We start from the raw sequence: 13,951 nt of genomic DNA, 5'->3' as shown, positions 1-13,951 counted from the left end.
GAGGAAACTGAAGCTCTGTGCAGAGGGTCCAATGGAAGCAGCCAAGCGCTGTAAGTGTCTGCTGTACAGGGATGCTGGTTCAGCTGTGGCTCAGTTTCACAGTGTGACTCAATAAAAGCAGCAGGAAATCAAAGCTTGATGCTTTCATCAGTGTGGAAATAAGAAAGTTTCCTGTGACAGACGCTGGAGCTCTTTCACTCTCAGCTTCACAGTTTCAGCTTCAAACTTCTTCCAACATGTTTCTAACACGGCCACATTCCACCTTAATGGAGCTGATATCTTGTGCATCAGCACATTTTCTAAAGGCAGCGATCACATCTTTAGTTTTGGATGTTTAACTGCAGATTGTTTATGTGTTTATAGCACATTAATTACAGCAGCAGCGTTGACCACAGTGCTGTACAAGAATCCAAGATAACTATTAAAATAACTCCTAATATTAATATCACACATCAAATATCAAATAACTCTCATGCTGTATTAAAAGCCAGTGAATACAAATGTGTTTTCAGAGCAGATTTACAGAGACTGACAGCAGGAGCTGGGGCTGTTCGATAGAACGATGTATATATGATGACCATATGAAAACGTCTATCGTTTCATATCACGCTCTTTGTTTCCTGCTTATGTGTTTGTGTTTTCCAGATAAAGCTTTCAAAATAAATCTGAAGATCCTGTTGAGAGTTTTCAAAATAAACACAATACATTACTGCGGTCGCTCGTTTATCGAGTTACGTTCTAAAAATAAGTCTCAGAATGAAGTAGCAGCTTTATGTTTTACAAGTATTATAGAAGTTTTAAGGCAGTTAAACCCTCACTGCACACTTTCTACACTTTTCTCAGACAGGCATGAACATTTTCACACTTTTCTCTCTTGTTTAAACAAAGTTCAAACCTTCATAGAAAAATAAGTTCATTATTAAAGAATGAAAGCAAAGTGTTTCTGAAACGTGTCAAATCAGCCTTTGCTGGCATTAAATGAGCTTCTGTGTGAGGAGCACTCGTCCATGGCCTGGGCTCCTCGCTGTCAGGTAAAGTTTCATAAAGCTTTTGAGTTTTTCTGCAGATAATGTTGGTGTCCAGTAGGGCTGCCACGATTAGTCGACTAGTCACGATTACGTCGACTATCAAAATCGTCGACGACTGATTTAATAGTCGATGCGTCGTTTGAAGCTTTGTAAGATCACAAAAGACGCAGGAATAAGTGGCAGGATTTAAGAGTGTAATAACGGACTGAAATAGAAGATGGCAGCACTGCATGTACAAGGATGCCAGCTGCTGTTAAACCCCGAAGAAGAAGAAGAAGCTGTGTCCCAGAATTCATAGCGCAGCCCAGCTCAGTTTTCAACAATGGCGGCAGCTAGTTAGTTTTAATATTACTCTTATTATTCTTTCTGGGTCACAAAATAAACGTTTAACATATTTTCAGGCGAGAATGTAGCTGTATAAACCTCAAATATCTGCTCAGTTTATCAAGACACCACATATTTTCAAAAGCGCTCCGATGTTTTTGGAAATGTCTGTTACCCACTAGCTCGATAGCTAGCGGGGGCAAGGCTCACTAGAGCCCGTGAGAGCACCGGACTCCCGGCAAATCGTTTTCAAACCCATCGCGGTCTTTCGCTACTCAGGTTAAACATATATAAGTCACTTGATAACTTAAAAATGTTATTGTTTGGGTTTTTTAGTATTTTATTTGTTCCTGAGTAAATCGGTTTGGCTGAGATTAAAGTTATAGTTTTTACACAGCTGAATAAACGTCAAGCAGACAGCTGATTATCAGAAGTGTGAGATGCTCAAGAATATACTCCGGTGTCCTGTTATATTTTAGATAGCAAGGAGTTTATTAAACTTCACCGAAACAATCTGCAAATTTCATTAAAATTGAATAAACTATCATCTTGTCTTTATTTTTAGTTAGCACATACCTTAAACACTTCAAGCTGTAAGCTAATGATAGTTATATAAGAGCAGATGCTGCTGGTGCAATAATCTATATGTTTTACGTCCAATGGATGATGATCTGATTAGTCGACTAATTGCAAAAATAATCGGTGACTAGTCGACTATCAAAATAATCGTTTGTGGCAGCCCTAGTGTCCAGCACGATGTTCTTTTTCCTGCGGTCACTGAGCCACAAAGCCAAAGCTGACTCCATCCTTACGATGTTCTTGTTGTGGACAGTTACAACCTTTTTGCCTCCTTGTTGAAACTATGATGGTCAGCATCTTCCTCTGCCTTTGGCTGCTACCACAGGTGCAAAACGTCTCGTCATCATTGTTGTTTGTTGGCGACAAAACGTACAAACATACATCAAAATCGTCGACGACTGATTTAATAGTCGATGCGTCGTTTGAAGCTTTGTAAGATCACAAAAGACGCAGGAATAAGTAGTAGGATTTAAGAGTGTAATAACTGACTGAAACAGAAGATGGCAGCACTGCATGTACAAGGATGCCAGCTGCCGTTAAACCCCAAAGAAGAAGAAGAAGAAGCTGTGTCCCAGAATTCATAGCGCAGCCTAGTTCAGTTTCCAACAATGGCGGCAGCTAGTTAGTTTTAATGTTACTCTTATTATTCTTTCTGGGTCACAAAATAAACGTTTAACATATTTTCAGGCGAGAATGTAGCTGTATAAACCTCAAATATCTGCTCAGTTTATCAGGACACCACATATTTTCAAAAGCGCTCCGACGTTTTCGGAGACGTCTCTGTTACCCACTAGCTCGATGGCTAGCCACTAGGCTCACTAGAGCCCGTGAGAACACCGGACTCCCGACAAATCGTTTTCAAACCCACCGCTGTCTTTCGCTAGTCAGGTTAAACATATATATAAGTCACTTAGATAACTTAAAAATGTTATTGTTTGGCTTTTTTTAGTATTTTATTTGTTCCTGAGTAAATCGGTTTGTCTGAGATTAAAGTTATAGTTTTTACACAGCTGAATAAATGTCAAGCAGACAGCTGATTATCAGAAGTGTGAGATGCTGGAGAATATACTCCGGTGTCCTGTTATATTTTAGATAGCAAGGAGTTTATTAAACTTCACCGAAACAATCTGCAAATTTCATTAAAATTTAATAAACTATCATCTTGTCTTTATTTTTAGTTAGCACATACCTTACACACTTCAAGCTGTAAGCTAATGATGGTTATATAAGAGCAGATGCATGCTTGTGCAGTAAGCTGTATGTTTTATGTCCAATGGATGATGATCTGATTAGTCGACTAATCGCAAAAATAATCGATGACTAATCGACTATCAAAATAATCGTTTGTGGCAGCCCTAAGTGCAGCACTGCAGAGTCACACTGCTGTAAATTTGAACACATTCTGTACTGTACAGGAGACACGGCACAAGATTGGCTGATGATGGTCTACAGCCAATCAGGACGCAAAACACAACGCGCTGTACAAAACAAAAGCATGCGAAATTGCACAAAAAAGATCAGCGAAACAGCGAGGCCGCCAAAGGTGAACTGTGTTACAGCGAGGGACCAGCGTATATGTGGTTGTTGGGACGATAAATGTCTTTGAGCTTGTGTCAGAAGACGAGCTGCAGCTTTCTGGACCAGCTGCAGTCTTGCCAGGCAGGTCCCACTAACTCCAACATATAAGGAGTTACAATAATCCAGCTGGGACGTCATGAAAACGTGGATCGCCCGTTCAAGGTTTTTAAAAGATATAAATGATCTCACCTTAGATAAAAGCCTCAGTTTGAAGAAAGACCGCTGTACAACTGAGCTCAGCTGTTTTTCAAATTGCCGTCAAATATAAGCCCCAAATGTAATAATGCGATTTAATAAAAGAGCTGAACCAGTCTAATAGAGCGCCCTTGATGCCGCCATGCTCCAATGGTGAGGTCAAGATGCTGTGGTCAAGGCAGCAGTCAGATCCAAAAGCACAGCTGAGTCTCCTGATCAGTGGCTGATAAAAGATCATTAAGAACTTTTCAAAGTGCAGTTTCAGTGCTGTGAAGAGCTTAAAAACCAGACTGAAACCTTTACAACAGATTGCAGCTGAACAAATATAATCTTTTACAAAATCTTCGACAGGAAGGGAAGCTTTGAAATAGGCCTGAAGTTTGAGCGGCCAGAGGATCCAGATCAGGTTTTTAGTACAGGCTGTACAACAGCATGTTTAAAACAGGCTGTACAACACCTGAACTAAGACTGCTGTTAAAAATCGCTAAGATGTCGGAACCGACAACCTTTAAAATCTTTTTAAACACGTGTTGGAACAACTTCATTTGGACAAGATGATGTCTTTATAGCATCACATCGTTCCTCCACCTGATCAAACCACACAGGCTCAAACTGATCAAAAACAGCTGAGCAGGTGAATATTTTAGCCCCGGTGCGATCTCGGGCGAGAGTATCGATGATGGCCAAAGGGCAGCGTCCAGCTCTACGGCCGCTGAAGAGCAGACTCAACAGACGCGCGTGATGTGGATCCTACTGCTCTAAAACTGGAGCTTCTTCAATCCATTAAAGAGGACATTAGTACGCTGTTAAAAGAAGAACTCAGAAATGCATTGAAAGAAGATTTTGACAATATAAGGGCTGACGTGCAAGGACTGAGAAATGAGATCGCTAACAGCATGGCGGCGACGTGCGGCGAAGTTGATGGAGTAAAGGTTACAGTGAAAGAAGCTGAGGATGGGCTGTCAATGTGGAGCGATGAGGTGACCACCCTGCAGTCTACAGTAGAGAGTATGAAGGAGGAGCTGTCTGACCTGAAGGATAAATGTGATGAAGGCAGGAAGCGGAGAGCTAACATCCACATCATAGGGATCCCAGAGGGCCTGGACTCGAGCTCCTCCACGGCCGTATCCGTGCTACTACGTGAAGTGCTGGGTATGGATAAAGACGTTATTGTCGACCGCTCACACAGGAGCCCTATCCTGAGAAAGCCAGCTGGTAACCCGCACGCCGTCATAGCCGAGCGTCACTACTACCAGGATTGTGTGGCTACGCCGTGCCAGGGCCCAAGCCCCGCTTGAGTTTAACGGACAACCTATTGCAATATTACGACTGGGCGATATGACCCAAAGTTCATATCTCGATATTCTTTAGCTGGATGGCGATATACGATATATATCTCGATATTTTTAAAGCCAGAAAGTTCGAACAAAAAGAGAGTTCTTAGTCAAAGCTGTGTCCCAAATCTCACACAGGCACATTTATTAACATACAGCGTAGATGTACATGAAACAATTACTCAGAAATAAATGATCAGCATTTATTAAATAATAATGCTCCATAAATAAAAGAAAACAATGTTGTGTTTGTGCATAACAAAAAGCTCACAATCGTGCAGTCAAAATGTAAACCAACAGACGCTGAGCATAATAACAAGCAGCTGCTCTGTTCCCAGGTTCTACTGCGTGACTGACAGCCTGGAGTTTGAAACCCTCTTTGTAACCGTGTCTCTTACAGGTGCCATTTATGGTCCTTATACACACTCAATACAGTAATATTACGTTGAAGCAGAGTACGTATCACTCCGCGAGGCTCCTCGTAGCTGTAATGCTCCAACAATCCATCAAGCGGTGCGACCTCGTAGCTGAGCAAAGTCGTACCAAAACATCTTTTGAAAGGTTTCTGAGCGCCGTGTAGCACATAAAATCGGTTCGAGGTCAGTAAGCACAACCAGAATTCATCCATAAGGCGCACTGTCGATTTATGAGAAAATTACAGGATTTTAAGTGCAGAAAATATAGTTTATGGTTTTCATTTGATCTTAGCAAATATCTACGCCTCTAATTGGGACGATCACAGATTTTTCACTAATGTCTTTGCGCGGCTCCCCAATAAGTCATCACACAATATCATCTTTGAGGGAGACCTAAACTGCTCATTATCTGCTATGGACCACAGTTCACACAAAAGTACACTTAGTCCAAACTCAGCATGCGTCATTCAGAGCTTTCTTGATAATTATGGGCTGGCTGATGTATGGAGATTTCATAATCCTGCTTCACGTCAATACTCTTTTTTTCTAATGTCCATAAAACATATATTTGTATAGAAAAACGTCTCCCTTTAGTTACAGAATGTGATTATAAGACTCTGGTGATTTCTCCTCTTGTTTTTTCAATGTGTATTCCTGATGCCTGCTCCAACTATCAGCCATGGAGATTCAACTCAGTGTTGTTAGCAGATGAAGAGTTTGTCAGTTACAAAAGGTCTCAAAGACATTTTTTTTCTATCAATCAGACCCCAGAGATGTCATCATCAGTTATTTGGGAATCTCTAAAAGCATCTGAGAGGCCAAATAATTTCATTTTGTGCCAAACAAAGTGCAACACTGAAAGAACATCATCCATAAATATTGAGTAAGAACTGGACTCTCATACAGCGAGACTCAAATGCCTTTAAACATCAGCTTATCCTGCTGATCCAAGTCCAACACTGAGTTTGTAAAAACATGTTTGTCAATCATTTTGTTTGGTTTCTGAGGAAAATGATTCAATAACTTGCTGCTAATACACAACATTTCATCATATTTCCTCATAACCCTCTTTTGTCTGACCATTTGATCCCATTTGAATTTGCAATAAAGGATCCACAGAGTTTGGTGACAATAATGACAGTAGATGTTTGTGTGAAAGTGCTGGAAGCAAATGAGTGTGTGATGTTCTTTCAGTGTTGCACTTTGTAGACGCTCCCTGAGCACTGGTCTCACAGCCAGCTGCACATAGAGACCAGTGTTGTTAGTCCAGGTCAGAAGATGACTTGTTGGAATGAAAATGAGCTTGTAGTTTGTCTGCTTTAATAATGTGACTGGAAAAAGGTGTTGGACTTCAAATATGTCCATTTCTTTCACACTTCACCTTTAAAAGTGAAGCCATGTGGTTCCTGGAAGGAAAAACACGACTTTTTCAAGTCTTTGTCCTGTTTTTATGAGAAATGTACGACTTTAATGTGAAACATTCAGAGTTTTTTCTCTTGTTGTGTTTGTTTGAAGCTGCTTCCTGTTGGCTTCAGCTGTTTGGAGTTTCCATTTTCTAAACTTCTACATTCTGAACCTTCTTCAGCTCTGAACAGATGATGAAACACTGAATGATTTCAAGCACTTTGTCTAATAAACTTACATCTTTCATTCTTTATACAGCTTGATCGACTGTGGTTTGTCAGAGATCAGCTGTGATTATCTGGCAGCAGCACTGAAGTCCAACCCCTCCCATCTGAGACAGCTGGACCTGAGCGACAACGACAACCTGCAGGATCCAGGAGTGAAGCATCTGTGTGGTTTCCTGGAGAGTCCAGGATGTAAACTTGAAACTCTGAGGTCAGTCAGCATGTTTTAGTTGTGCTGAGATGAATATGATGTGAAAGTTGTGCTGACACTAAACTGCAGACATCAGGCTGATATTATACTGATCCACACTGAGGATCTTCATGGTAAAGTCTGTTTTCTTCTTCTCTGGTTTAGTCCATTGACTGCAGCAGAACAATGTTCACATTTCAAACCTTCAAAGAAGAAGAAAAATCCTCCAGTGGAAAATTCACTGTGAAACTCTCAAACTCTTCATTGCACCTTAAAGTCTGTCTGACACTGAAATCCAAAGCAAAATGTGCGTTTGCTTTACAGACAGCAGTCCAACACAAACATACACACATCATCCAAAACACAGTCCAACATCCAAATCTCCTCCACTGCCAGCATGAATGATGGGAAAGAGAAGGAGGAACACTCTGACATTCAGGGTTAGAATGAGTTTCATCAAGCAGACTGTGAAGATCAAAGCTGCATTAGAAAGCTTACATGAATGAATGAGTGGACAGAAGTGGACAGAGATCATCTGAAGCACTTCAAAGGCTTTAAATCAGCACATTTCTCTTTATTCTTTATCAACTCTGTTAGTTTCTCTCAGTTTTCTGTGGAATGAAGCTAACAGCAGGCTAATAAGATGCTGACCAATAGGTTTCTATTAAAGGTTGTAATTTGTATATGAAAAAGTGCTTTGGCTCAGCAGGGATCAGCTTACAGGTAGAATACAGCTGCTGGATGGGATTAGCATGTCATAGCTATCTACCAAACTGCTAACTGGGGGATTTCAGGCCATCTATGGATCATTTTTGCTAACTGTTTATTCAGCTTAGGCTCACAGGGCTGCAGCCTGTGCCCTAGCTGTCATAGGGCAAGAGGCGTGGTCCACCTGCACAGGTGAGCAGTCCATCACAGGGCCAACAGAGAGCGACAGAGAAGCACTCCCTCACATCCACACCTACAGCCAATGTAGAAGCACCAATGAACCTAAGCAGCATTTCATTGGACTGTGGGAGAACATCCAACCTCCACAGAAAGGCCCAGCTGACCAACAAGCTTCAACCTACAACCTTCTTGCTCTAAGGCACTAGTGCTAACCACTTTTGCCCATTTCAGCCCAAATCCTGCATCTTCCTGTTTCTGACTCCAGGCCAGCTCCACTAACACTTTCTCATCAGACACTGCCACCTAGTGGAGGAAGTCTTAGTTCCATTTGAAGCTTCAGATTACAGTTAGTTCCTTTACAAAGAGGTGGAGGTGGTGGGGCCACAGCACCATCATCACTGAGTGCCATAGGACACTTAACCTTTGTTTCCACATGCTGGGAACTTCCTGTTGTTCCAAGGAGGACTGGAAAATGTGTGAAAATCTCCCAGTCAGTTCCTCACAGCACACTTCAATCATTTCCCTCCCACAGCATCAGGACCAGGGCTTTTTCTCTCTTTGGTCCCACTAAGAGATTTCCACACAAACACCTCATCAGTGGGACTCTCAGAGCTACCAGCCCTTTGCTACAATCACAAAGCTCTTCATTGAAATCAATGATATCAAAGCTGGAATCAAATGAGTCCAAGTCTTCTGCTGATTCAGCATCACATTCATCTTTGCTCCTTGTTCTGCATCCCCACCATGGACTTCATTCCTTTCCAAGCCAGCCTTGAGTGTCCTTTATTCAGCTCATCCTCTGCTTTACTTTTACACCTGATTTTAGCTGCTTTATCTCTCTTTCAACAGGTTTCTGTGCCTCAATCTTTTTCTTCTCTCCCTCATAACAAGACAGCTTCTTCTGCCTGAGAACATGTTGGAGTGATTTACTAATCCAGGGCTGCTTATTGGGGAAAATACTTCCTGTTTCCAAAGTAATCCCCATTTTTCCCAGAAAGAAACGTCAGTAGAAATCGATGATCTAAGTGAGAACATGAGCCTTTAAAAAGTCCCAGTGGGTGCAGTCAAAGCAGTCCCTCAGTCCCAGTATAGAGTCTTTGGTCCAGACTGGAACAGCTGTGTGCCCAGTCTGAGCTCTCTTCAGTGCTGTGACCTGACAGACCCAGAGGGGCCATCACATCACATTTAGAAGCTCCCCTGATGGAGCCACAACACATGTCCAATACTTAGTCTGTCTTGTTGGACCAACTGGAAGAAATGATTCAAGGACTTAGTCACAGAACAGAGATTCAAATCTCCAAAATCCAACTGGCTGCATCAGGACATATAGTCTGAAACTCTGCACAGTTTCCTGTTTGAAGCTGCTTCCTGTTGGCTTCAGCTGTTTGGAGTTTCCATTTTCTAAACTTCTACATTCTGAACCTTCTTCAGCTCTGAACAGATGATGAAACACTGAATGATTTCAAGCACTTTGTCTAATAAACTTACATCTTTCATTCTTTATACAGATTGAGGGGCTGTGGTTTGTCAAAGATCAGCTGTGATTATCTGGCAGCAGCACTGAAGTCCAACCCCTCCCATCTGAGAGAGCTGGACCTGAGCTACAAGAACAACCTGCAGGATCCAGGAGTGAAGCATCTGTGTGGTTTCCTGGAGAGTCCAGGATGTAAACTTGAAACTCTGAGGTCAGTCAGCATGTTTTAGTTGTGCTGAGATGAATATGATGTGAAAGTTGTGCTGACACTAAACTGCAGACATCAGGCTGATATTATACTGATCCACACTGAGGATCTTCATGGTAAAGTCTGTTTTCTTCTTCTCTGGTTTAGTCCATTGACTGCAGCAGAACAATGTTCACATTTCAAACCTTCAAAGAAGAAGAAAAATCCTCCACTGGAAAATTCACTGTGAAACTCTCAAACTCTTCATTGCACCTTAAAGTCTGTCTGACACTGAAATCCAAAGCAAAATGTGCGTTTGCTTTACAGACAGCAGTCCAACACAAACATACACACATCATCCAAAACACAGTCCAACATCCAAATCTCCTCCACTGCCAGCATGAATGATGGGAAAGAGAAGGAGGAGCACTCTGACATTCAGGGTTAGAATGAGTTTCATCAAGCAGACTGTGAAGATCAAAGCTGCATTAGAAAGCTTACATGAATGAATGAGTGGACAGAAGTGGACAGAGATCATCTGAAGCACTTCAAAGGCTTTAAATCAGCACATTTCTCTTTATTCTTTATCAACTCTGTTAGTTTCTCTCAGTTTTCTGTGGAATGAAGCTAACAGCAGGCTAATAAGATGCTGACCAATAGGTTTCTATTAAAGGTTGTAATTTGTATATGAAAAAGTGCTTTGGCTCAGCAGGGATCAGCTTACAGGTAGAATACAGCTGCTGGATGGGATTAGCATGTCATAGCTATCTACCAAACTGCTAACTGGGGGATTTCAGGCCATCTATGGATCATTTTTGCTAACTGTTTATTCAGCTTAGGCTCACAGGGCTGCAGCCTGTGCCCTAGCTGTCATAGGGCAAGAGGCGTGGTCCACCTGCACAGGTGAGCAGTCCATCACAGGGCCAACAGAGAGCGACAGAGAAGCACTCCCTCACATCCACACCTACAGCCAATGTAGAAGCACCAATGAACCTAAGCAGCATTTCATTGGACTGTGGGAGAACATCCAACCTCCACAGAAAGGCCCAGCTGACCAACAAGCTTCAACCTACAACCTTCTTGCTCTAAGGCACTAGTGCTAACCACTTTTGCCCATTTCAGCCCAAATCCTGCATCTTCCTGTTTCTGACTCCAGGCCAGCTCCACTAACACTTTCTCATCAGACACTGCCACCTAGTGGAGGAAGTCTTAGTTCCATTTGAAGCTTCAGATTACAGTTAGTTCCTTTACAAAGAGGTGGAGGTGGTGGGGCCACAGCACCATCATCACTGAGTGCCATAGGACACTTAACCTTTGTTTCCATATGCTGGGAACTTCCTGTTGTTCCAAGGAGGACTGGAAAATGTGTGAAAATCTCCCAGTCAGTTCCTCACAGCACACTTCAATCATTTCCCTCCCACAGCATCAGGACCAGGGCTTTTTCTCTCTTTGGTCCCACTAAGAGATTTCCACACAAACACCTCATCAGTGGGACTCTCAGAGCTACCAGCCCTTTGCTACAATCACAAAGCTCTTCATTGAAATCAATGATATCAAAGCTGGAATCAAATGAGTCCAAGTCTTCTGCTGATTCAGCATCACATTCATCTTTGCTCCTTGTCCTGCATCCCCACCATGGACTTCATTCCTTTCCAAGCCAGCCTTGAGTGTCCTTTATTCAGCTCATCCTCTGCTTTACTTTTACACCTGATTTTAGCTGCTTTATCTCTCTTTCAACAGGTTTCTGTGCCTCAATCTTTTTCTTCTCTCCCTCATAACAAGACAGCTTCTTCTGCCTGAGAACATGTTGGAGTGATTTACTAATCCAGGGCTGCTTATTGGGGAAAATACTTCCTGTTTGCAAAGTAATCTCCATTTTTCCCAGAAAGAAATGTCAGTAGAAATCGATGATCTAAGTGAGAACATGAGCCTTTAAAAAGTCCCAGTGGGTGCAGTCAAAGCGGTCCCTCAGTCCCAGTATAGAGTCTTTGGTCCAGACTGGAACAGCTGTGTGCCCAGTTTGAGCTCTCTTCAGTGCTGTGACCTGACAGACCCAGAGGGGCCATCACATCACATTTAGAAGCTCCCCTGATGGAGCCACAACACATGTCCAATACTTAGTCTGTCTTGTTGGACCAACTGGAAGAAATGATTCAAGGACTTAGTCACAGAACAGAGATTCAAATCTCCAAAATCCAACTGGCTGCATCAGGACATATAGTCTGAAACTCTGCACAGTTTCCTGTTTGAAGCTGCTTCCTGTTGGCTTCAGCTGTTTGGAGTTTCCATTTTCTAAACTTCTACATTCTGAACCTTCTTCAGCTCTGAACAGATGATGAAACACTGAATGATTTCAAGCACTTTGTCTAATAAACTTACATCTTTCATTCTTTATACAGATTGATGGACTGTGGTTTGTCAAAGATCAGCTGTGATTATCTGGCAGCAGCACTGAAGTCCAACCCCTCCCATCTGAGACAGCTGTACCTGTGGGGAAACAACCTGAAGGATCCAGATGTGAAGCAGCTGTCTGATCTTCAGCAGAGTCCAGACTACAGACTGGAGACTCTGTGGTCAGTAGAGTGATGGAGTGAGTGGGTGGTGCTGTCAGCAGTATTGTACTAAACACAGTCAGTATGAAACAAAGATCCAGTGTTTCCTGTAAAGCTGCAGCTTCTCAGTGAAGCTGTGAGAGGAGAACGGTGACAGGCTTCAGGATTGGACACAAACACTTCCTGTTTCTCACCTTTATGGTCACCATAGTAACGGCTGACACGCTCTGATCAAACACTGTCAACAGCCAATCAGCTCTCTGAACAAAGCAGCACGCAGACCAATGACTGCATTGATTTCCAAGTTTAAAGCAGTGAAGAACACAGTCTGTAGGTGAGGAAGAATTTAGTGAGAGCAGATGTTTGGATGGAATTCCTCCAGTTAACAGCTGGAACCGTCCATCTGGATTGTTGGGCTTGTTGTTGGGGTTCCTACAGAGCTCAGAGTGGACACACCAAGGTTCTTCTAATGAATGAAAGTCCAAACTCAAACTAGGAGGGAAAAACATTTTCAGCAACTTCAATAAAAATCTAAAGATTAGAAAAAGTCAAGCAACAATGAGTCCTAGTACAGTCCCAGCACTGACGTCCCTGCTGCTCTTTATACTGGATGTGCTGCATCACTGACTGACAGCTGATGAAGAGTCTCTGGAAACACTCGTTTATCTCCTCTGCTCTTCCTCCTTCTCTCTGCAGGTGGAGCTGATGATGGTAAACAGGACGGTGTGTGTGCTGAGAGAGGAGCAGCTGTGTCCTGATGATCCAGAGAGGTTGAAGCAGCAGCAGCTTGTGTGTAGAGACGCTCTGACTGGGCCATGTTACTGGGAGGTGGAGAGGAGAGCTTCATCCAGCAGTGACTGACAGAGGAATGAAGTGCAGATGACTGTCAGTGCTGCAGAGTGAACTGCTCTGAGAACAGCTCCACTGTCAGACACAATGTAGAGTCCAGCATCAGCCCTGTGTGTCCCTCTGGATCTGACAGAGGATCATCAGTGTATCTGGACTGCTCTGCTGCTGCTCTGTCCTTCTACAGTCTCTGCACAGTCTCTGTCTCACTCTGGAAAGATTTTACAACTTGTTGTAATTACAGAACGTTAATATAATATTCAAACATGTGATCTTCTCTTTATTTCTGAATCTTTACCAAATAAAGAAAAACCAAACTAACAAACAGAAGCTGTCGTGTCCTTTTTCACCACATCTGTGAATCTTTTCTGTGTTTTTCCTCTTTTCCTCCTTCCTGCAGCTCCATCTTCATCATTCTGTGTCCAGTATATGTGAACACGTCCAAAGCATCTGAGCCTCATGTTACCCGTTTGTGTGAGTTACGCCTGTCGTTGTGTTGTGGTGTATAAATAAGGGGCAGGAGACAGCGCTGGATCTCTGAGTTCTTTACTGTCAATTTCTGCAACATCTGCAATATATAGAAATGCAAACCTGTGAGCTGTGTGTGTTGTGCGTCTGCTCGGCCACCTCTCCTCCGGCCATGCTGGAAGCAGCTGTGCGTTTGACAGTTTTATCGACTCGACAATAATTGAACAAATTAAATGTTCAAAAATATCAACTTAAGCACTTCAA

At 42.6% G+C, this 13,951-nt stretch overlaps 1 protein-coding gene across 1 annotated transcript in view; it reads left to right on the top strand.

Moving 5' to 3' along the window:
* Nucleotides 1–13,951, top strand: part of LOC308394299 (uncharacterized protein) — a 1,060,216-nt gene that overhangs the window by 95,953 nt on the left and 950,312 nt on the right. The window contains exons 12-13 of the mRNA XM_080878552.1: nucleotides 7,117–7,293; nucleotides 9,669–9,845. Of these exons, the coding sequence (XP_080734678.1) occupies nucleotides 7,117–7,293; nucleotides 9,669–9,845 (354 nt within the window). The remainder of the gene's footprint in view (nucleotides 1–7,116; nucleotides 7,294–9,668; nucleotides 9,846–13,951) is intronic.

Source organism: Rhamphochromis sp. 'chilingali' (genome assembly GCF_963969265.1).
Source record: "Rhamphochromis sp. 'chilingali' genome assembly, chromosome: 3".
Lineage (NCBI taxonomy): Eukaryota > Metazoa > Chordata > Actinopteri > Cichliformes > Cichlidae > Rhamphochromis > Rhamphochromis sp. 'chilingali'.
This window is presented reverse-complemented; position numbering and strand designations above follow the sequence as displayed.